Here is a 21,527-nt window from a genome sequence, read left to right as displayed (position 1 = left end):
GGAAAAGATCAGAGGCATTCCGAATAAATCGTTCATCTTGCGTTCACCGTTCGTTCACCGTTCACTTTGCGCTCGCGTTTGCGCTCCGTTCGCGTTCTGCGTTCGCTCACCGTTCAGCGTTCACACATCGTTCACCAAGTTGCGTTCAGCGTTCACACTTCGTTCACTCACCGTTCGCTCTGCGTTCGTTCAGGGTTCGTTCACCGTTCGTTCAGCGTTCGCTCACCGTTCAAGTGGGAAAGTAGAACGTTTCAGGGACTGTACTAGTGAACAATGGCTCACAGATGTTTTGTTTTATTTCCACCCAGTTATATTTTTTACATATTGTACTTTCAAATTTTGAAATGTCATGTGGTATTTATGCCATACTAACCCATCTAATTTACAGCATTTTATATTTTATCCTATGTAGGGTGATCTAATTTACAGCATTTTACTTTTATCATATGTAGGGTGTTGTGCAGCCCTTACCAGCTTGCTCAGATGAGAAGGATCAAATAGGTAAAGTATAAAATGGAGGTTCCTGGCTCCAGGGCCATAAAACTTAGACGAGCTCACTTTTGATCTAAGTCTCACTTTTACAAAAGGAATATATAGTGGAAAAGTGAGACTGAGATCAAAAGTTAGCTCATCTAAGTTTTATGGCCCCGGAGCCTGTAGTATTGTTTGGGTGTGTTGCTCTAGAACAATCATTGCCTGGCTTCAAATTTTCTAGCCTTTTTTAAAATTTTCTGTCAAAATTTTATTAGAAGAAAACTAACAACTGGATAATATGCTTTAGATTGCTCAGAAATGACTGTGTTAATTGCTGCTGGACCTTTCTCCACTTCGGACAACTTGGCATTTGAGCCACTGGCAGATCTAGTAAAATTGATGTGGAGAGATACACCAGATGTTGTCATATTGGTAAGTATCGTCATATACCCTAAATTCGTCCATACCCTAAAATCGTCCTCAAACTTGAGGCAGCCCGCATGTTTCGAACTATGTATCGATGACGTCACTTTTAATTGTTATGACTGGTAAACACAATGATGCAAATGTGTTGGCAATTATTTTTTAGAATATGCAGTTTAAACTCGTAGTAAAATTAAAGAAAAATAAAAATCCTTAAACTATCTGTTTTTCCTTAGGTCCATTTTTTATTGAAAGTGTTCACGGCAGTTACGTTCCCAAAAATCACTTCCAGATCAAATTTACCTTCATTTTATTATTTTATACCTGTCAATGTATTGAATTACGTGCATGGGCTTTTAATTTAAGAATTTGAAAACAAAAATTTAATGCTCCCAAATCAAAAGGATCTTATATACTTTCCACCTAGAAATTGACGTTACCCGTGTTTGGTTGCCGTACTATGCGGTATTACAAATTATTTCAGAAAAAAAATCTAAGTCATCACTGCAAATGATAGAGTCTCCAAAAATCAAAGATTTTATCAGTAACTTTGACTAATAACTGTGAATGCTTTCAACAATAGAATTTCTGTTGGTCTTACAAATTAAAACATTTTATATCATGCTGGTGTTTTTCTTTTTTCTTTCTTTCATTTTTGTGTATGTGTGTGTTTTTGTGTGTGTGTGTGTGTGGGGGGGGGGGGGGGGGGTTTGTTTGTTTTTGTTTTTTATAAGTTGTATATAATCGAGATTTTTTTTCTCCAGGAATATGTTATTAAAATGACAAATAAATAAAATCAATATTTATCGTACGTAAGAATTTATCATAACCCCCCCCCCCCCCCCACCCCACCCTTAAAAAAATCAATCTATCAACATACCAAAGCAATGATGATCACATTGTTTAAATAGATTTACTTTTTGACCTAGCTCACTTGCTCAGTCACCAGTCCTGATTAATACCTCCCCCCCCCCCCCCCCCCCTCGAGTAATTAAGAAGAGAAAATTTCATTTTTATATACCAAAAATTTATTTTATCAAACAGTAGTTTTATTTAGTCGACCAAAGAAGGTGTATTTTTGTCACAATTTTTACCAGTTTCACAGGTGCCATGTGCATTGAAGCATAACTAATCCAGCGATTGTCTACTGGGGTATGAAATTCATGACATATTGATAATCTAGTAAAACAAGATCTCTTTACTGCCACTCTTTAATTAATTTCTCATCTACTACACAGTAGTTAAAAAGTTTTTTTTTCCTGTAACGTGAACATTTTACATATTATAATTAGGTGATCAATTTCAAGTCTACATCGTAACCCCAACCATCAAATTAAAGTTTTCTGATTTTTCCAGATTGTGTCGGTCAGACTTGCACTGTTCGAATATATTGATTTTCTATCGGTTTTTGCCAGTAAGGCCAATGAATTTGGGAAAATCTGAAATATACATGTAACATTGTATAATTCGCATATCAGGTAATTTGATGAGCATGTATTGTAATGACATCGTTGACAATGTAAATCTGAAAGCACATTCTTGTTTCTTAAAAAGAAAACGGAGTCGATAATAGCTAAAGCAATTGAATGTTCTTAAATTGATAAGAATATTTTTAAAAAAAAAAAAACCTTTTGCACAGAAGAACTTTATTTACAATTTTTAATTTAATGATTTTCCACCTTTTTTTATCACAAAGCACGAAAAACAAATGGACCAATCGCTTGTGTCCGTTTTTATATCTGAAGGACGAATATAGGGTATGAGTGACATTTTTAAGTGTATAAGTTTGATTTTGTAGAAGAGCTCTAAAAATCTTGTCAAGAGTGATTTGAAAAAATGAATTTTAACATTTAATCAGGATTTCCGTTCTATAGCTCGCGCTGAAGTTTATGTATCAATTTGCACGCGCTCGCCGTTATTATGACATTGAATGTCGTAAGGGGACGATTTATTGGTATTCTAGGATACAAAAGACAACTTGTTAATTGTGACAATATTATACATACAGAAAAATTTGGCTATAAAGCACTTTTTTACAAGGATATCACATTTGTAAGGAACTTTTTATGAATCCTGCAGAAGACTTTTCACAGTGTTTCTTTTATGAATATAAAGAATCTTGGCTATAAAAAAAGCAGAATTTGAGATCTCCCTGACTTCCTTATAACTGAGTTTTACAGTTTTTCTGCATTTTCCAGGTTACCTGAGTCACTCAGGTGACTTATTGCTATCAGTTTTTGTCTGTCATCATGCGTTAACCTTTGAACATTTCAACTTCTCTGCAACTGCTAAACCAATTTTAACCAATCTTGGCATAAAGCATCTATGGGTGAAGAGGAACAAAAATTATGAATTTCATAGTCCCTGCCCAAGAATAATATTAATTTTAACAAGTAGTCAGATAATCTCATTCTATCATTGCTGCAAAAGTTCTTATTGTAAACTTAAAAGAAAAGGATGAGAGAGCAGTACAATTAATCCCCTTGGATGGATTAATTATCTTGCTTGCTGCAGAAAAATTAGAGGCTTATCTTTATCTGTCACTTTAAAATTAACACCTTTGTCTGCAACTGATATTTGTTCAAGCCTGGGTGATATTTGTATTGACTGAAGCCTGGCATTTTATAAAACACATGCTTCATTCTTGTTTAAATATACATTTAATTGAGTTATTATAAGTTAGATTTGATGTTGTTTACTGCCTTATGTAAATACAAGAATACAAGAATAACAAAGTGTCAAACGCTTTGGTGACAGGAACACATTAAATTAGCTCAGTCGAAAGGAACCAATCTACATAGAAAAGCTACGGTAAACTGACGATCAAGAATTTTTTTCTCTGTTCTGCTAGTCCGACGGACTATCGTTACATTTAGATTAGCTAGACAGAGTCTTAAAATGACTAGCCCCGGGCGTTGGGCTACCGTATATTTCAGCCCTTGCTGACAGGTTAGTTTTCAGTTAAAATTATCACAGAAAAAATTCTACGTCACGAGGGACAAGCCAATTATGATGTCTTTTAATTGCTTAAAGTGGGGCCCTTTAATATGATTACCATCTCAACAATGTCTACTTATAATGGTAAAAGTTCTGAGTTGGAGATACAAAACTTTCATTTTTCTCAAATGAAAGAGAATTTGAATAATAATACATATACTATTAATTATCAAAATTATTTGATTTCAAATCTTGTTATCAAACTATGATTTTTCTCTAATAAAGCAGAATTTAAATAATAGTTCATGCACTATGAATTATCAAAATTTTGATTCCATATCTTGTTAAGTGTTTAGGCTGATAAATGATTGTCAATTGCATTTTTAATTAACTTGATATGTGTTTGTTATTAGCTATTGGATGTTTAATTGTTTATTTAACTTACTAATGTCTTTTTTTCAGATGGGTCCTTTTGTTGATGTTAAAAATGATCTGATAGAGGTAAATATTTTATCAATACAAATTTATTTGATATGAATTTTGACATAAAAATAATATGCAAAGTTAAATTTTACTTTGATTCCGAGGCCTTATGATTTCATAGAACATGTATATGTGTAAATATATCATGAAAAATTCCTTTACTGATAGGCTCTTTACATCAATAGTTGGAGCAGTTCTCTAACTATTTCATTTTTTTTTTGACATGCATGGTCACTAATTTTGATGAAACTTTGCTCATTATTATAGCGTAATACCAGAAACAGATATCAATCTAAATTTGGTTGCTAAGTGTCATGGGTGCTATGGTAACAAACAAAAATTCAAAAGCTAAGATTTTCAGCTTTGTTTGAATCGTTATCAAACTGTAACATGGTAAAACTTCTTACAAATACACAATTTGTAGCTTATATCTGATTAGTACTGCAATTTGAATTTCTTGGCTATATTTAAATAGTTTGGATGCTAATTGGCTAAGAATCATCAAATTTTGTCATTTGATGCATCTTGGGTATTCAGAGTATGTTAACTTAGAAGTAGGTCATGATGACCTACTTTCAGAATTTCAAGGCTATATCTAAATATTTCAAATAATAAGAGGCTTAGAATCATCAAACTTTGTCAGTTGATACATCTTTATTCTCTAAGTATGTTAACCAAAAAGTAAGTCATAGTACTGATTTTGGAATTTCACAGCTATATCTAGATATTTCAGATAATAAAGGCATAGAATCAGTCAGTTGATGCATGTTGGGTCCTTGGAGTATTTGAAAGAAAAAAATAGTCATGGTGACCTTTGGAATTTCAAGGCTTTATTTAAATATGTAGGATACTAAGAGGCTTAGGATAGAAGTAATAGGATTGTACAATTTATCAGAGGAGCTATTCTAGGCCCTTAGGCCTCTTGTATTTTTATGCCCCCGGATCAAAAGATTCCAGGGATATATTGTTTTTGTCCTGTCTGTCTGTTTGTTGTCAACTTTAACCTTGCCCATAACTTTTGATTGGTTGGACCTATGACTTTCATATTTCACATGTGTATTTCTTGTGACAAGACCTTTCTTTGGGTACCATCATATTTGACCTTTTGACCATGACCTTGGAGTTTGACCCACTTTTGCAAAATTTTATGAGACTTTAACCTTGGCCATAACTTCTGAACAGTTAGTGTTTGGGGTTTAAAACTTCACATGTGTATTCTTTGTGAAAAAGCCTTCTTCTAGATACCAACAACTTTGACCTTTTGACCTTGACCTTGGAGTTCGACCTACTTTTGAAAAACTTTAAGCTTGGCCATAACTTTTGAACAGTTGGTGCTTGGGGTTTAAAACTTCACATGTGTATTCCTTGTGACAAGATCTTCCTCTGGATATCAACCTCTTTGACCCTTTGACCTTGACCTAGGAGTTTGACCTACCTTTGAAAAACTTTAACCTTGGCCATAACTTTTGAATGGTTAGAGCTAGGGCTTTCATACTTCGCATATATAATCCTTGTGACATCACCTTCCTTCGTATACCAACCACTTTGACCCTTTGACCTTGACATAGGAGTTTGACGTACTTTCGAAAAACTTTAACCTTGGCCATAATTTTTTGAATGGTTGGTGCTAGAGCTTTCATACTTCACATATGTAATCCTTGTGACAAGACCTTCCTTTGGTTACCAACATCTTTGACCCTTTGACCTTGACATAGGAGTTTGACCTACTTTTGAAATACTTTAACCTTGGCCATAACTTTTGAATGGTTGGTGCTAGGGCTTTCATTTCTTACATATGTAATCCTTGTGACAAGACCTTCCTTTGGATACCAACAACTTTGACCTTGACCTTGATGTTTTACTTTACTTTTAAAAAAACTTTAACCTTCACCATAACTTTTGAACAGTTGCAGCTAGGGCTTTTAAATTTAACATTTCTTATCTTTTGGCCTGGATTTTGACTTGCATTTGAGAAATTTTAACCTTCGCCATAAGCTGCCATTTGAGGGGCATCAGTGTTTCACAAACACATCTTGTTTGAATGTATGCATTATCAAGATCAGTGAATAGATTTAATGCTTGTCAAAACTTTGTTTCCATGGTAATGTATGAAATATTTGTTTTTCCAAAGATTTTTTTCCCATCCGAATAAGAGATATATTCTCTGACTTTTGTCACTTTTCTAAATTGCTGCAAAAGTTAGAAATAGGTCTCGCAACATGTTGAAAAAAAGTTAATTTCAAAACTTTATAGCAAGATATCATGGTTAACATGATGCAGCAATTAATTTTTGCCTGATATTAGTTTAAGGTGACAAAAAAATTTTTATAGCAAGTTTAAGAAATTCTGTGATTATGTATGCCAAGGCTCCTACATAAATTTTTAGTAAACATTAAACTGCTCTTTAATTTTAAGAACTAATATCATTTTTAACATAGAAATCTGTTTGCTTCAGAGTGGGACATGCACCAATTCTTTTGAGGAGATCTTTAAGGCAAAACTGGCCGAAATTAGCAGTGAGGCATCAAGGTACATTTCTGGAGGTTTTTGAAAGAGAAAACATCTCAGTACAGGGGTGTGCAATTAGCATCGTCTGACACCCGGGGCTACCATATTTTGGGGGTCTGGCTAGTGTTTTTAGCTCACCTGAGCTATTCTGATCACCCATTGTCCGTCGTCCGTCCGTCTGTCCGTCCGTCCGTCTGTAAACTTTTCACATTTTCAACTTCTTCTCAAGAACCACTGGGCCAATTTTAACCAAACTTGGTACAAAGCATTCTTGGGTAAAGGGGAGTTTAAATTGTTAAAATGAAGGACCAAGCCCCCTTCAAAGGGGAGATAATCAAGAAAAGACAAAAATTGGGTGGGGTAATTAAAAAATCTTCTTCTCAAGAACCACTGGGCCAGAAAGGCTGAAACTTATGTGGAAGCATCCTGGGGAAGTGTAGATTCTAAATTGTTCAAATCATGACCCCCGGGGGTAGGGCGGGGCCACAATAGGGAATCCAAGTTTTACATTGAAATATGTAGAAAAAATCTTTAAAAATCTTCTTCTAATGAACCACTGGGCCAGAAAAGCTGAAACTTATGTAGAAACATTCTGGGGTAGTGTAGATTCTAAATTGTTCAAATCATGACCCCCGGGGGTAGGGCAGGGCCACAATAGGGAATCCAAGTTTTACATTGAAATATGTAGAAAAAATCTTTAAAAATCTTCTTCTCAAGAACCACTGGGCTAGAAAAGCTGAAACTTATGTGGAAGCATCCTGGGGAAGTGTAGATTCTAAATTGTTCAAATCATGACCCCCGGGGGTAGGGCGGGGCCACAATAGGGAATCCAAGTTTTACATTGAAATATGTAGAAAAAATCTTCTTCTCAAGAACCACTGGGCCAGAAAAGCTGAAACTTACGTAGAAACATCCTGGGGTAGTGTAGATTCTAAATTGTTCAAATCATGACCCCCGGGGGTAGGGCAGGGCCACAATAGGGAATCCAAGTTTTACATTGAAATATGTAGAAAAAATCTTTAAAAATCTTCTTCTCAAGAACCACTGGGCCAGAAAAGCTGAAACTTATGTGGAAGCATCCTGGGGTAGTGTAGATTCTAAATTTTTCAAATCATGACCCCCGGGGGTAGGGCAGGGCCACAATAGGGAATCCAAGTTTTACGTTGAAATATGTAGAAAAAATCTTTAAAAATCCTCTTCTCAAGAACCACTGGGCTAGAAAAGCTGAAACTTATGTGGAAGCATCCTGGGGAAGTGTAGATTCTAAATTGTTCAAATCATGACCCTGGGGGTAGGGCGGGGCCACAATAGGGAATCCAAGTTTTACATTGAAATATGTAGAAAAAATCTTTAAAAATCTTCTTCTCAAGAACCACTGGGCTAGAAAAGCTGAAACTTATGTGGAAGCATCCTGGGGTAGTGTAGATTCTAAATTGTTCAAATCATGACCCCCTGGGGTAGGGCAGGGCCACAATAGGGAATCCAAGTTTTACATTGAAATATGTAGAAAAAATCTTTAAAAATCTTCTTCTCAAGAACCACTGGGCTAGAAAAGCTGAAACTTATGTGGAAGCATCCTGGGGAAGTGTAGATTCTAAAGTGTTCAGATCATGACCCTGGGGGTAGGGCGGGGCCACAATAGGGAATCCAAGTTTTACATTGAAATATGTACAAGTAGTAAAAATCTTCTCAAGAACCACTGGGCTAGAAAAGCTGAAACTTATTTGGAAGCATTCTTGGGTAATGTAGATTCTAAATGTTCAAATCATGGCCCCTGGGGGTAGGGCGGGGCCACAATTAGTACTACAAGGGGGGGGGGGGGAGGAATCAGTTGAAAAACAACAAGGCTAAAATTACTCAGGTGAGCGTTGTGGCCCATGGGCCTCTTGTTTTTTTTTTGCATGGAGGTAGCCATTTGGGCTGGTAAAAATTGAAACTACCCATGTAATACATGAAAAGCTCAACCGGTATTTTTAGCTCTTCTGAGCCAAAGGCTCAAAGAGCTAATGCTATGGCCATTTGTGCTGTGTGCGTAAACTTTTTAGAATATGGGCCATAACTCAAGAACCCCTTGGCCAATTATTGTCAAATTTGTTACAGGATATCCTTGGCCCAAGGGCTCCTTTATATACTTTTATATACTAAAACTAGGGTTGTGACCCTTAAACAAGGGGAGATAATAAGGAAAAGAGAAACAAAAGTACTGGTTGCTAAAAAATCTTCTTCTTAAGAACCACTGGGCAGATTATCACCAAACTTACAAAAAAGGATGAGGATATGTTTTAGATTAATAATTGTTCAAGGCATCACCCTGGGGAAAAGGTCATGGTCTCAAGGTCACTTCAAAGTTGACCAAAAAATACATTTTATTAAAAGGTTGACATTTTGCTTACTATAAGGACTAGGATCATCAAATCTTGTCAGTTGATGCATCTGAGGACCTCATATCATGTTGACTCAAAAGTAGGTCACGGTGACCTACTTTTTAAATTTTGCGCCCATTCTTTATCAAAATGATTTAGAGGCATATTTTGAACAATTTAAGGCCTATGATCATCAAACTTTGTCAGTTGATGTATCTTGGGTCATCAAAGTACGTCAACTAAAAAGTAGTTCACCTTGACCTACTTTTTGAATTTTATGGCTAATCTTTTACAAAACAATTAAGGTCAATAATTTGATTACTGAGAGGTTAAGAATCATGAAATCTTGCAAGATGATGCATCTTGGGGCCATAAAACATATGTATTAAAAAGTAGGTCACAGTGACCTACTTTTTGAACTTTGCAGGCATTCGATTTCAAAGCGTTTTAGAGGCATAATTTGGACATTTTAAGGCCTATGATCATAAAATTTTGTAAGTTGATGCATCTTGGGTCATCGCAGTAGGTCGACTGAAAAGTAGGTCACCGTGACCTACTTTTCAATTTATATGACTATAATTAAATATTTTGGGTACTAATTGGCTTCGAATCATCAAACTTTGTCAGTTGATGCATCTTGGGTCTTCAGAGTAAGTCGACTGAAAAGTAGGTCACCCTGACCTACTTTTGATAATTTTATGGCTGTACTTAATATTTTCGGGTACTAGTTGGCTAAGAATCATCAAAATTTGTCAGTTGATGCATCTTGGGTCCTCACAGTAGGTTGACTGAAAAGTAGGTCACCATGACCTACTTTTCAATTTATATGACTATAATTAAATATTTCAGGTACTAATTGGCTTAGAATCATCAAAATTTGTCAGTTGATGCATCTTGGGTCTTCGGAGTAAGTCGACTGAAAAGTAGGTCACCATGACCTTCTTTTGAAAATTTATGGCTTTAATTAAATATTTCAGGAACTAATTGGCTTAGAATCATCAAACTTTGTCAGTTGATGCATCTTGGGTCCTTTGGGGTACAACTGAAAAGTAGGTCACCCTGACCTACTTTTGAAATTTTATGGCTGTATTTAATTTTTTTGGGTACTATTTGGATTAGAATCATCAAATAGAAGTGATAGGTTGTACAGTTTATCAGAAGAGCGATTCAAGGCCCTTGGGCCTCTTGTCACTCACGTTTTCTATTAAATTCCCAACCAATGAAAAATTTCAGGCAGCATGCTCCTATTGTTTGTAAATCTCTATTATCTTATCCATTTTGCAATACTACCTGACTTATTTACTTCCACAAATGATCGTTGTTTTTCTTTTTCGTAATCCGAATTTCCTCCATTCCTCTGTTTATGGTAAATGCATGCAGAAATCTCATTAAATTATTTACAATCACTCAATCAACTGAAAGATGTGTTGAAGGATGACCTTAAGACCCTGACTTTTTCAAAAATAAACTGTTCTTTTTTTCAATAAGAGATGTTACTTTTTCTACCTATCTATTTGGGCTAGTGATTTTATTGTTGCCACTAGCCCATGGGCTAGTGTGAATTTTTTAATTGCACATCCCTGCAGTATTAAATACCCTTCATCTTCTCTTATGTAGTTTAATAAGTGTAATTTATAATTATTTGCCTAAGCAAAGAAACATTGTATTTGTACATGTATATAATGTTTTATATTTTCCTTAGTGCTGGATGCCAGGTGATTGTCCTGCCCTCCTATCGTGATGTCCACCATGACTATGTGTATCCCCAGCCCCCCTTCTTCCATCACAATTCTCGCTCAGAGACATTAAAAGAATTTCCGGTAATTGTTTGTAGTCCTCTCACATACATTAATTTATTTTTAACATTAAAAATGCTGAATTATATTTTCTACAGAGAGTCCAGGTGTATTGGTATCCTGTTCTGTTCATCTGTCCTTCTGTCACACTTTCTTCTTTCTCAAACTCCTCTTACATTTTAAGCAGTGGCCCATTCATATTTTGGAATGTGATTGGTGGTGTCCTGAACATGTGCAAAAAGATTTCAAAAATTGTCATTTTTCAGCAAAAACCTGGTTCCCAGGACTCCACTTTTATGTATTGTTGGGTATTTTTTGTATGGAAGTTTTTTAGGGGTCTTCTCATATTTTACCTGTAGTGTGCATGATTAATTGAGTAACATAATAAATATAATTTGCTTGGGGGGGGGGGGGGGCAAGCCCTGGGATTGTGTATAGGGGAGTGGAAAAAGGGGGGGGTCCTGTCCACAGTTGCTGTGTCCATTGTTTGGGTATATGTACACCACCTTGTGTGCGTCTAGGCATAAGTTTGATTAGTTCACATTGTGCCAAATTATGTGCCATCTTGTTAACCATAGTTGGCCTGCTAAATGATTTCATTCAAGAAATTTATAACTGTTTGGTCACAACTGCTTTGTATAGCAGTTTGTATGCAAAACTTTAAGAACTTTGATTGCAAATCTCAGATTTTAAAGAGCTTGTCTCAGAGAAAACCAGACAAAATCAAAATATTCCACAAGGGGGTCTAAACTTTTCATAAATAATTTTATTTTCTAAATATTGGGTGCATCCAAAGTGAGAAAACAAACTTTTTAAAAATCTGGACCTGTTCTATTTATAGTTACATGTGCTTGTGCAATATTACTCAAATGTGCTTGGAAAGTAGCTGAAAAATACAGTTATACCCATAACTTACATGAAAATTATTGACAAACAAGTTGATGAAACAAGAATATCAACAGTCTTGTTTAAAGTCATCATTTCATAAGTTTTATGGTCGAAACAATGACCTTATCAGCAAATACAATCTATCATTAAGTCATATGCTGACTGACGTTTTTCATATTAATTGTTAGGCCATTATTTACACACTGAATTGTCGACAGATTTTTCCGTTATTTGCCCATCATGACAAGGAGCACACAGCTGGTGTGACAGGTCCGCAGGGGATGCTCACTCCTCCATGGTACCTGATCCCACCTCTGATGTTTTTGGAGGTCCATGTTTGCTCTGCTCCCGATTTGTATTGTTTTAATGGACTTTGAGCTTGAATACTGTTTGTATCTCATTATTTCATAAATCAAATCTACATACTTAAAATTTAACTGGTCATCAATTTCTAGTTTACTTATGAAAAATAAATTTATAAAAACAGCATAAAAAAGTTAATTTGAATCATTTTCTTGAAAATGGTATATGTTTATAGGGCCTCCTAAATTTTGCACATAAAAGATATATGACTTTTTAGCTCACATGAGCTGAAAGCTCAAATGAGCTTTTCTGATCATCCGTTGTCCATTCGTCTGTCTGTCTGTCCGTCTGTAAACTTTTCACATTTTCAACTTCTTCTCAAGAACCACTGGGCCAATTTCAACCAAAGTTGGTACAAAGCATATCTAGGTAAAGAGGATTCTAAATGAAGGACCAAGTCCCATTCCAGGGGGAGATAATCAAGAAAAGGCAAAAATAGGGTGGGGTCATTAGAAAATCTTTTTCTCATGAATCAATGGGCCAGAAAAGCTGAAACTTATATGAAAGCTTCCTGAGGTTGTGTTGATTGTAAATTATTCAAATCATAGCGGTAGGGCGGGGGCCCACAATAGGGAATCATGCTTTAACATTGAAATATATTGGAAAGATCTTAAAAAATCTTCTTCTCAAGAACCACTTGGCAAGAAAAGCTGAAACTTATGTGAAAAGTATGTGAAAAGTTCTTCTCAAGTACCACTTGGCAAGAAAAGCTGAAACTTATGTGAAAACATCCTGAAGTAGTGTAGATTCTTAATTGTTCAAATCATGGGTAGGAAGAGGCCACAGTAGGGAATCAAAGTTTTACATTGAAATATATAGGAAAAATCTTTAAAAAAATCTTCTCAAAATCCATTGAGCCAGAAAAGCTGAAACTTATGAGAAAACTTCCTGAAGTAGTGTAGAAATCATGCCCCCAGGGGTAGGGAGGGGCCACAATAGGGAATCAAAGTTTTACATATATAGAAAATAAATATATAGAAAAAATCTTTAAAAATCTTCTCAAGAACCGCTGGACCAGAAAAGCTAAAACTATTGTGGAAGCATCCTTATGTAGTGTTGATTGTAAATTATTCAGATCAATGTCCCTGGGGAGGATGGGGTCACAATAGGGATGACATAGGGAAACATCCCTTAGCTGGGCCCTTGCTGATTGGTCAGTTTTCTAGTTATTTGGCAGACTTTACTAGAATAAAAAGTTGTGTCTAAATTAAGTTTTCATTCATTCTTTAGAATCTGCACTTTATGCCAGACCCCTGTGTAGTGGACATTAATAATGTGTTATTTGGAATTACTTCATCTGACATCATGTTTCAACTTGGAGCAGAAGAAATATCTTTGTAAGTACATTTCAGTTTGGTGAAGTAGACTTCACCAAACATCACAATTGCAGGTTGTTTTTTATTCAGATCCCTCTCTTGAAGGGTTGTTATAATTTGTCTCAAGGCACCAAGCCATCACTTTTTATGCCTCGTAATGTGTATGGCAGTGACTTTTGTCATGTCTGTCCTTTGTCTAATTGTCTGTCCATCAAATTTTGTTTAGCCCAGAATAAAAGAAACTGTATACTAGTATATTTTATCCAAAAATCATACAGTTATACATCCTGACAAGAGCTATGAATATGGTATAATTTTCTGACCATGACATTTCCTATGACCATACTAAATGCCTGTTAGCTCTACTGGTCAGAGACCAGAAAAGCTTATGCGATATTAAGATGTCCACCATCTATCTGACTGTAATAATTTTTATGCCCCCGGATCGAAAGATCCCAGGGGTATATTGTTTTTGTCCTGTCTGTCTGTTTGTCTGTCTGTCTGTTGTCAACTTTAACCTTGCCCATAACTTTTGATTGGTTGGAACTATGACTTTCATATTTCACATGTGTATTCCTTGTGACAAGACCTTTCTTTGAGTACCATCATATTTGACCTTTTGACCTCGACCTTGGAGTTTGACCCACTTTTGCAAAATTTTATGAGACTTTAACCTTGGCCATAACTTCTGAACAGTTGGTGCTTGGGGTTTCAAACTTCACTTGTATATTCTTTGTGACAAAGCCTTCCTTTGGATACCAACAACTTTGACCTTGACCTTGGAGTTTGACCTACTTTTGAAAAACCTTAACCTTGGCCATAACTTTTGAACAGTTGGTGCTTGGGGCTTTCATATTTCACATATGTAATCCTTGTGATAAGACCTTCCTTTGGATACCAACGACTTTGACCTTTTGACCTTGACCTAGGAGTTTGGCCTACTTTTGAAAAACTTTAACCTTGGCCATAACTTTTGAATGGTTGGAGCTAGGGCTTTCATATTTCACATATGTAATCCTTGTGATAAGACCTTCCTTTGGATACCAACGACTTTGACCTTTTGACCTTGACCTAGGAGTTTGGCCTACTTTTGAAAAAACTTTAACCTTGGCCATAACTTTTGAATGGTTGATGCGCTAGGGTTTTCATACTTCACTTGTGTAATCCTTGTGACAAGACCTTCATTTGCATACCAACCACTTTGACCCTTTGACCTTGACATAGGAGTTTGACCTACTTTCGAAAAACTTTAACCATGATCATAACTTTTGAATGGTTGGTGCTAGGGCTTTCATACTTCACATATGTAATCCTTGTGACAAGACCTTCCTTTGGATACCAACCACTTTGACCTTGACCTTGACGTTTTACTTACTTTTAAAAAACTTTAACCTTCACCATAACTTTTGAACAGTTGCAGCTAGGGCTTTCAAATTTCACAGGTATATTCCTCGAGCCAAGACCTTTCTTTGAGTACCAACATTTTTTATCTTTTGGCCTGGTTTTGACTTGCATTTGAGAAACTTTAACCTTTGCCATAAGCTGCCATATGGGGGCATCAGTGTTTCACAAACACATCTTGTTTGGTTTCATGATGATGATCAAGCAATTCGCTTGCATGATAATTTTATTCATAAACGCCAGGGCGTTTATGCAAATTATCAAGAAGCCAATTGCTTGATCACATCATGAAACCAAAAAATTAGACAGTTATTCCTTAATTCAAAACACTACTCCTACAACAGTATTTGTCCTACTGCAATTAAATTAAACTGACTAGGAAAGAGACTAAACCAAGGACAGCGTAAATTTATGTAAATTAATTCTAAGTTTATCAGCAGCAGCAGTGAAAAGGTCATTAAATTGTCAAAAGTCAAAGTTTTGAATATAATTAATCAACGAATTTCAGGATGACAGATTTGTTTATCTTTTTAGGTCATCTGAGTCACTCAGGTGACCTATTGCTATTCTGTTTTTATCCATTGTCAGGTGTCTTCCATTAACATTTGAACATTTTCACTTCTCTTGAACCAGTGAAAATACAACTATGAAGAGTGTGGAGAACAATCTGTTAACAAAACTCATTACTCTTGACACATTAACTCTCATTAACAGGCAAAACCACTGGGCCAGAAGAGTTGAAACTCATTTGAAAGCTTTATTACACAGTGTAGATTCAAGTTTGTTCAGATCATGAACACCTGTGGTAGGGTTCATGATTGGTGATCACAGTGGGTGATCAAAGTTATACATGGGTATATATAGGGAAAAAATCTAAAAGGATTGTTTACACTTAGTGTACAGGCCCCTGGTAAATTGCACAAAAATAAAGTATAGAAAATAGCCTCCTGAAAATAATAATGCGATTCTTCTATGTCTAAAACGCAACTTTGCGAAATTACTGGAATTAAAAGTCGGTAAAAATAAAGAACGAAGCAGTGTTTCGTAAGAGGGGTCACTGAAATTCATGGATCTCCATTGATATTCAAAGTTATTCCGATTTTTAAAGTCGTAATACATGGTGAGCGCATTGTTGCCCAAATTTCTCGAAGGGACAGAAGGTGTAAAAGTATAGGAAATTCAACATATTCAAGGGAAAATTTTGGGCAAGCCTGTGCTCGGGGTAAACTTTTTGAACACAAATTGGTCGTTTCCTTCAGTGTACACAGGTATTTACATGTCATTGACCTCATTGTGACCTGTTTAATATTCCAATTTACCACATGATTTGTAGACTCAGGTAACTTGTGAATACAAAAAAATCAATAAATCACGTGGTTTCAGCTCCAAACAGCATTTCGTCGAAAGCGATCAAATCAAATTGTTGCATTTTCAGTCGATCAACATCAAATTTTCTTCTGCCAATTATTGTTGCTGCTGCCATATATTGCTAAAATATTCATTATTTGTATGTTTTATATTCAGTATTAGACATTTGCTTCTTTAAAATATAGATATTTGTGTTTTCAAATTCATCTTCCATTTTTTTTTCTGGTATTGTTAGATTAAGGTAAGTTTAGGGAATATAGATAGGTTAGAGAGTTTTCAGGGTTTATACTTGGCATTTTGTTTGTATCACTCAACATGCCGAAATCATTCAATTGTACATGCTGTTAAAGGAGAGCTCCTTTTGGTAGGCGCCGGGTTTGAAGGGAATAAAAAATGCACAACACAGGGAAAATCTTTCTAGTATTTTAGGCAGAAAAGTCTTGGAGAACGACTGCATTTGTGACAGATGCTACAGAGGCTACCATAGGGGGCAGTTAAAGTGTTCAAATAAAAATGAGGGCCATGTCAGTATAACAACATTTTATTTAGGCACAAAGTCACATAGGTTTTGTTCTCTTTGTGGTATACCAAGGAAAGTCTTAAAGAGAATCCCTCAAATTGCACAAACAGATATTTTCATAAGGTATAATGTAATTTTACATGACAATGCACGTGCTTGTATCTGCCATTTTGCTGACAGTAAGACCATCAAGAAAACAGATTTTCAAAAATATTTGTTTCGTCTCAAACGGGCTACAGCATCTTTATCTTCAGCTGATTTCTTAGAGCACCTGTCCCATTGTCAGCAACTGATACTAAGAAATGAAAATTCTAGAATTGACTTTGAAATCTTGATCTCGATGACGATGATTTTTTAAATCTTACGGGTATTTCTTGCAGTCAATTCAATTTTCTTTGTTTGCAAGTTGAAAAGCCGAGAACTAGAAAATACTCTGTTAGAACAGAAATTGGTATACTACTTGTAAAACTTCGAACAGGACTTTCAAGTAGTTTGTTAAAGACCCTGTTTAATGTTAAAACAAGTACTTTAATTTGTAGAATCATTAAACGAGCGAGGGAATCATTAATAAAATGCTTTGTTCCAAATTATCTTGGTTTTGAACATATTTCAAGAAAATGTGTAATCGAAAAACACACAACTATATTTGCAAGAGAGTTGCTAGCCTCTGGAAAAAATGAGACTGCGATTTTACTGATTGATGGAACATATATTTATATTCAAAAGAGTTCTAAATATACATTTCAGAGGAGGTCTTTCAGTATGTATAAAGGTCGTCCCTTGGTAAAGCCGATGATGATAGTGGCATCAGATGGATATATTGTTGAGATCCTAGGTCCATATTTGGCAGACCGGAAAAATAACGACGCATCCATTCTTAATAAACATTTAACAGATGAGGGAAAGGGAATTTTAAATAGGGCAAAATGTAACGATATTTTAGTTTTAGACAGAGGATTTAGAGATTCACTAGAAATAATCAAATCAGTTGGGTTGAAATCAGAATCTCCATATTTTTGGGGGGAAAGGGGCAAAACAGCATTCTGTGGAGGAAGCTAATTTATCATGTTTGGTGACAAAAATCAGGTGGACAGTAGAATCTGCAAATGGCCGATTGAAACGATGGCAATTTTTGGCAAACGTAGTCACCAATACTCAAATTCCTTTTATTGGTGACTATGTTCGCATAGTTGCAGCATTAATCAATGCATTCAGACCCCCGCTAGCCAAGGACTCGGCCAATGATACAAAAATAGCCAAACACATGCTTGAAAAGTCGAAATTAATTATTAATCCTTTGAAAGAACTCTTTGTAAAAGAAAGCGGAAGAAGACTTTCTCTAAAAATGACAAAAATAGATGCTGCAGAAGCAGTGCCAGATTTTCCAGAGTTGACAGAGGATTTCTTGCGCTCTCTTACTTTTGGGGTTTACCAACTGAAGAAGGCATCCTCATATTCTGCTGAACACCTGAATGAAGACAGAGGCTACGATATTTACGTTGGAAAGAATATGCCAAATATTCTTCAGACTAAAATTCAATCCTGCCATGTTTCACCAAAGGCTTACTATCTCTGATTAAAATATTACGTACTGGATATTGCAGACCCAGTTAAATGTTGGTACTGTTAATGTAAAACGGGGGCATGTTTGGTGGGTAGTTCTCACGTGGCCTCTGTGCTGTGGTTTATGGGTGTTCAGAGACATGGTCTACGTCTCTGTGGTAGCATCATTCCTCAAAATGTTCTCAACTGTAAAATTACCAGTGCTGAGTAGTTCCCAGATGCCATTATAACTGGCTATTCCATGTCTTTGATCGATTGTTGAAAGGCCCGTCTACTCTGAATATCAATGAGACACAATTAAAACCCAACTCGGACAAGGGCAATATTCTGGAATTAATACCCACTAGTGGGCATTTTTAATTACCTTTAATAAAACTTAAGTGCCATTTTCAATGTAAATTTTCGTAAGTAATTTACCACACAGATGACAAAATATGGGTTAGGTGTAAAATAAAGTTTTAAGTTAATTAGATGATGTTAGAGGGGTCCGAAAAAAGGGCCATTGCAATATGCTTAAGTGGAAACATTCTTTCTTCTCAAGAACAGCAACGGCATGATTAGTCGTATTGATTTGGAAGCATCCTCTGGTAGCGTAGCTTCAAGTTTGTTCAAATCATGACCCATGGAGGTAGGACGTGGCCACAATAGGTGATGAAGTTTCAAGTTGTGACCTCTTGTAGAACTATCTTACTATGTATTGTTTCAAAGTCTAACTTTTTTCCCCATTTAGTAACCCCCCTGGTGCTTCAGATAGAATGGCCAGACTTGCAGAACACCTGTTAACACAGCAAAGGTAAGTTTGTAGATGATTGAAATGTCATCATATGCCTGAAAATTTACATGGCTTGCAATTGTTGAAGAGTCATTTAATAAGTAATATTTTTCTTTCAGAACCCACTTAAGGTTGATGTTTGATCAGACTGTCATTCAATTTGAATATAAATATCAATTTATTTTAGTTTTTATCCTCTGTATCCTTCCCCAGAGGACATCAACGTAGACTATGAAGTGTTTGATCATTATGCCCACATGCCCACAACTCCACATGTGCTGATTTTGCCGTCAGATTTAAAGCAATTTATAAAGGTAAAATTCTATAACATGCTGTAAAAAAAAAAACAAACAAAACAAAATAATTGCATACATAATAACAAAAATTTGATTTTACTGGGAAACTCATCAAACCCAAAATGTGCTGTTATGTTGTACCGTCAACAATTGATATTTAAACCAACATTATTTTGAGAGAAATTTTCTATATAAAAGAAGAGCTTCCTTGTGTATTGTATCCTTGTTTTCAGGAGATACAAGGGTGTTGCTGCATTAATCCAGGGCGCCTGTCCCGAGGACAAGCTGGTGGGACATTCAGCAGACTACATATCCAAGCTGGCGTCATCATATCTCAGCAGTCTATACTCCCTTCCATCACAGCTCAAGTGTTAAAGATTTAAAATGAAACATTGTGTTAATTTGTACAATTTGTGTATAGCTATGCCGAGTTAGTTCAAGGGGGCTTTTCAAGTTTGTCCATTAATCATGTATCATTTTTAAGTGTTAAGCTCACCCTAGCTGAAAGCTCAAGTGAGCTTTTCCGGTCACATTTTGTTTGGTATCTGTCTGTCCATCAGTCTCTTTTTCTGTTCCTCTGTAGAGTTTTCACATGTTCAACTTCATCTCCAGAACATATTTCAACCAAACATGCCTTTGGTGAAGGGAATTCAAGAGTATTCAAATGAAGGAGCATGTTCTCTTGGAAGGAGAGATTATCAAGAAAAGGCAAAAATATGTGAGGGTCTCAAAAAACCTCTTTAAGGTCCACTAAACCAGAAAAGATGAAGCTTAAATGAAAGGTTCCTTACGGTGTGTATATTTAAAAGAAGATGGGCAAACAAGGCAAGCAAAATGCCTACTGTACAATAAATAAAGTGAAAAAATTAAATCTCAATTATGCAAAATTTTCTTTGATATTTCGTTTAACATCAACGTATACGTCATCTTAAACACGCACAAGTTGCAACAATCTCATAAAGATTGATATAATTCATCTGTGAAATAGCATACATTCACCAAAGAGGGGGCAAAAATTACCAGTTTTTCATAAAACACAATTTTTCCATATGAGTGGGTTTTCACTCTATTTTTAAGTCACCTGAGTCACTCAGGAAACCTATTGCTATCTGTTTTTGTCTGTCATAAATTTTGAACATTTTCAGCTTTTCTTCAATCACTGAACCAATTTCAATACATTTTGGCAAATAGTATCTATGGGTAAGGGTTACAGAAATAATGAATGTCATGGTCCCTGGGGATTGGGCTAAAACCATCAAAATGAGTGCTATCTTTAAATTTCTTCTTTTCTCCTGGACATCAAGCAGTCAAAATGTTGACATGACTGTAAAAAGCATTAAGCTCAGGGGTTATGGAGTTAGGATGAGGCTGTAATGATCATATGGTGAAGATACATTAATTCTTTTTAATTTGTCCTAATTTACAATAATTACAGTAAATTATAGTGACATGAGGGGATTATAGTTTGCTTATGTATGCACTAGTGATTTGTGTTTTGCATTATAAACTATGACGGTTGTCAGTTTTTGATCCCAATTAAGAGCCATTTTAGATTGTTTTAGTAATAAATCATCAACTGATCTAGAGAATTTATTTTGTTTTGCCTTTTTTTGTATAAACTACAGCATAGGAGATGCACAAGAAACATTAGGAATAGAAAATCAGTGAAATCGTTGTTCAAAACCGTTGACATGATTTTCTTCCTTGCACACTCATCTGTGGCTGTATACTTTATTAAGAGCAGGGTCATTTCCATGTAATTACAAGTTCTATCATGACCAAACTTGCATGCAGGATGCATTTGGGAATATACACTACCAGACATGCTTCAAATGGTGGATCTGACCTACATTTTCCAGATGTGTGATCATATGTCAGAGTTTTTGGAGCAGGTAACCCAGAACAGGAGCAGGTTCCCAAGTAACTATTAGGCATATGTTGTTCAAAGCATTTAGGGATGTGCTCTTGCAGGATTGGATCTGGCCTACATTTTTCAGCCACCTGAGGTCACATTGGTCACCTATTACCATCTTTTTTTTTTGTTTGTTGTCCTTTC

General features: G+C 35.7%; 1 protein-coding gene across 1 annotated transcript in view; it reads left to right on the top strand.

Moving 5' to 3' along the window:
* Window positions 1–21,060, top strand: part of LOC133173282 (DNA polymerase alpha subunit B-like) — an 86,382-nt gene extending 65,322 nt beyond the window's left edge. The window contains exons 10-18 of the mRNA XM_061308272.1: window positions 453–501; window positions 782–906; window positions 4,297–4,335; window positions 6,773–6,846; window positions 10,891–11,008; window positions 13,466–13,572; window positions 19,134–19,196; window positions 19,363–19,489; window positions 19,705–21,060. Of these exons, the coding sequence (XP_061164256.1) occupies window positions 453–501; window positions 782–906; window positions 4,297–4,335; window positions 6,773–6,846; window positions 10,891–11,008; window positions 13,466–13,572; window positions 19,134–19,196; window positions 19,363–19,489; window positions 19,705–19,854 (852 nt within the window). The 3' untranslated portion in view covers window positions 19,855–21,060. The remainder of the gene's footprint in view (window positions 1–452; window positions 502–781; window positions 907–4,296; window positions 4,336–6,772; window positions 6,847–10,890; window positions 11,009–13,465; window positions 13,573–19,133; window positions 19,197–19,362; window positions 19,490–19,704) is intronic.
* Window positions 21,061–21,527: the final 467 nt, after the last annotated feature.

The sequence above is a fragment of the Saccostrea echinata genome, unplaced genomic scaffold (assembly GCF_033153115.1).
Source record: "Saccostrea echinata isolate AGI-Se365-2 ecotype Australia unplaced genomic scaffold, CSIRO_AGI_Sech_v1 ptg000002l, whole genome shotgun sequence".
NCBI lineage: Eukaryota > Metazoa > Mollusca > Bivalvia > Ostreida > Ostreidae > Saccostrea > Saccostrea echinata.
This window is presented reverse-complemented; position numbering and strand designations above follow the sequence as displayed.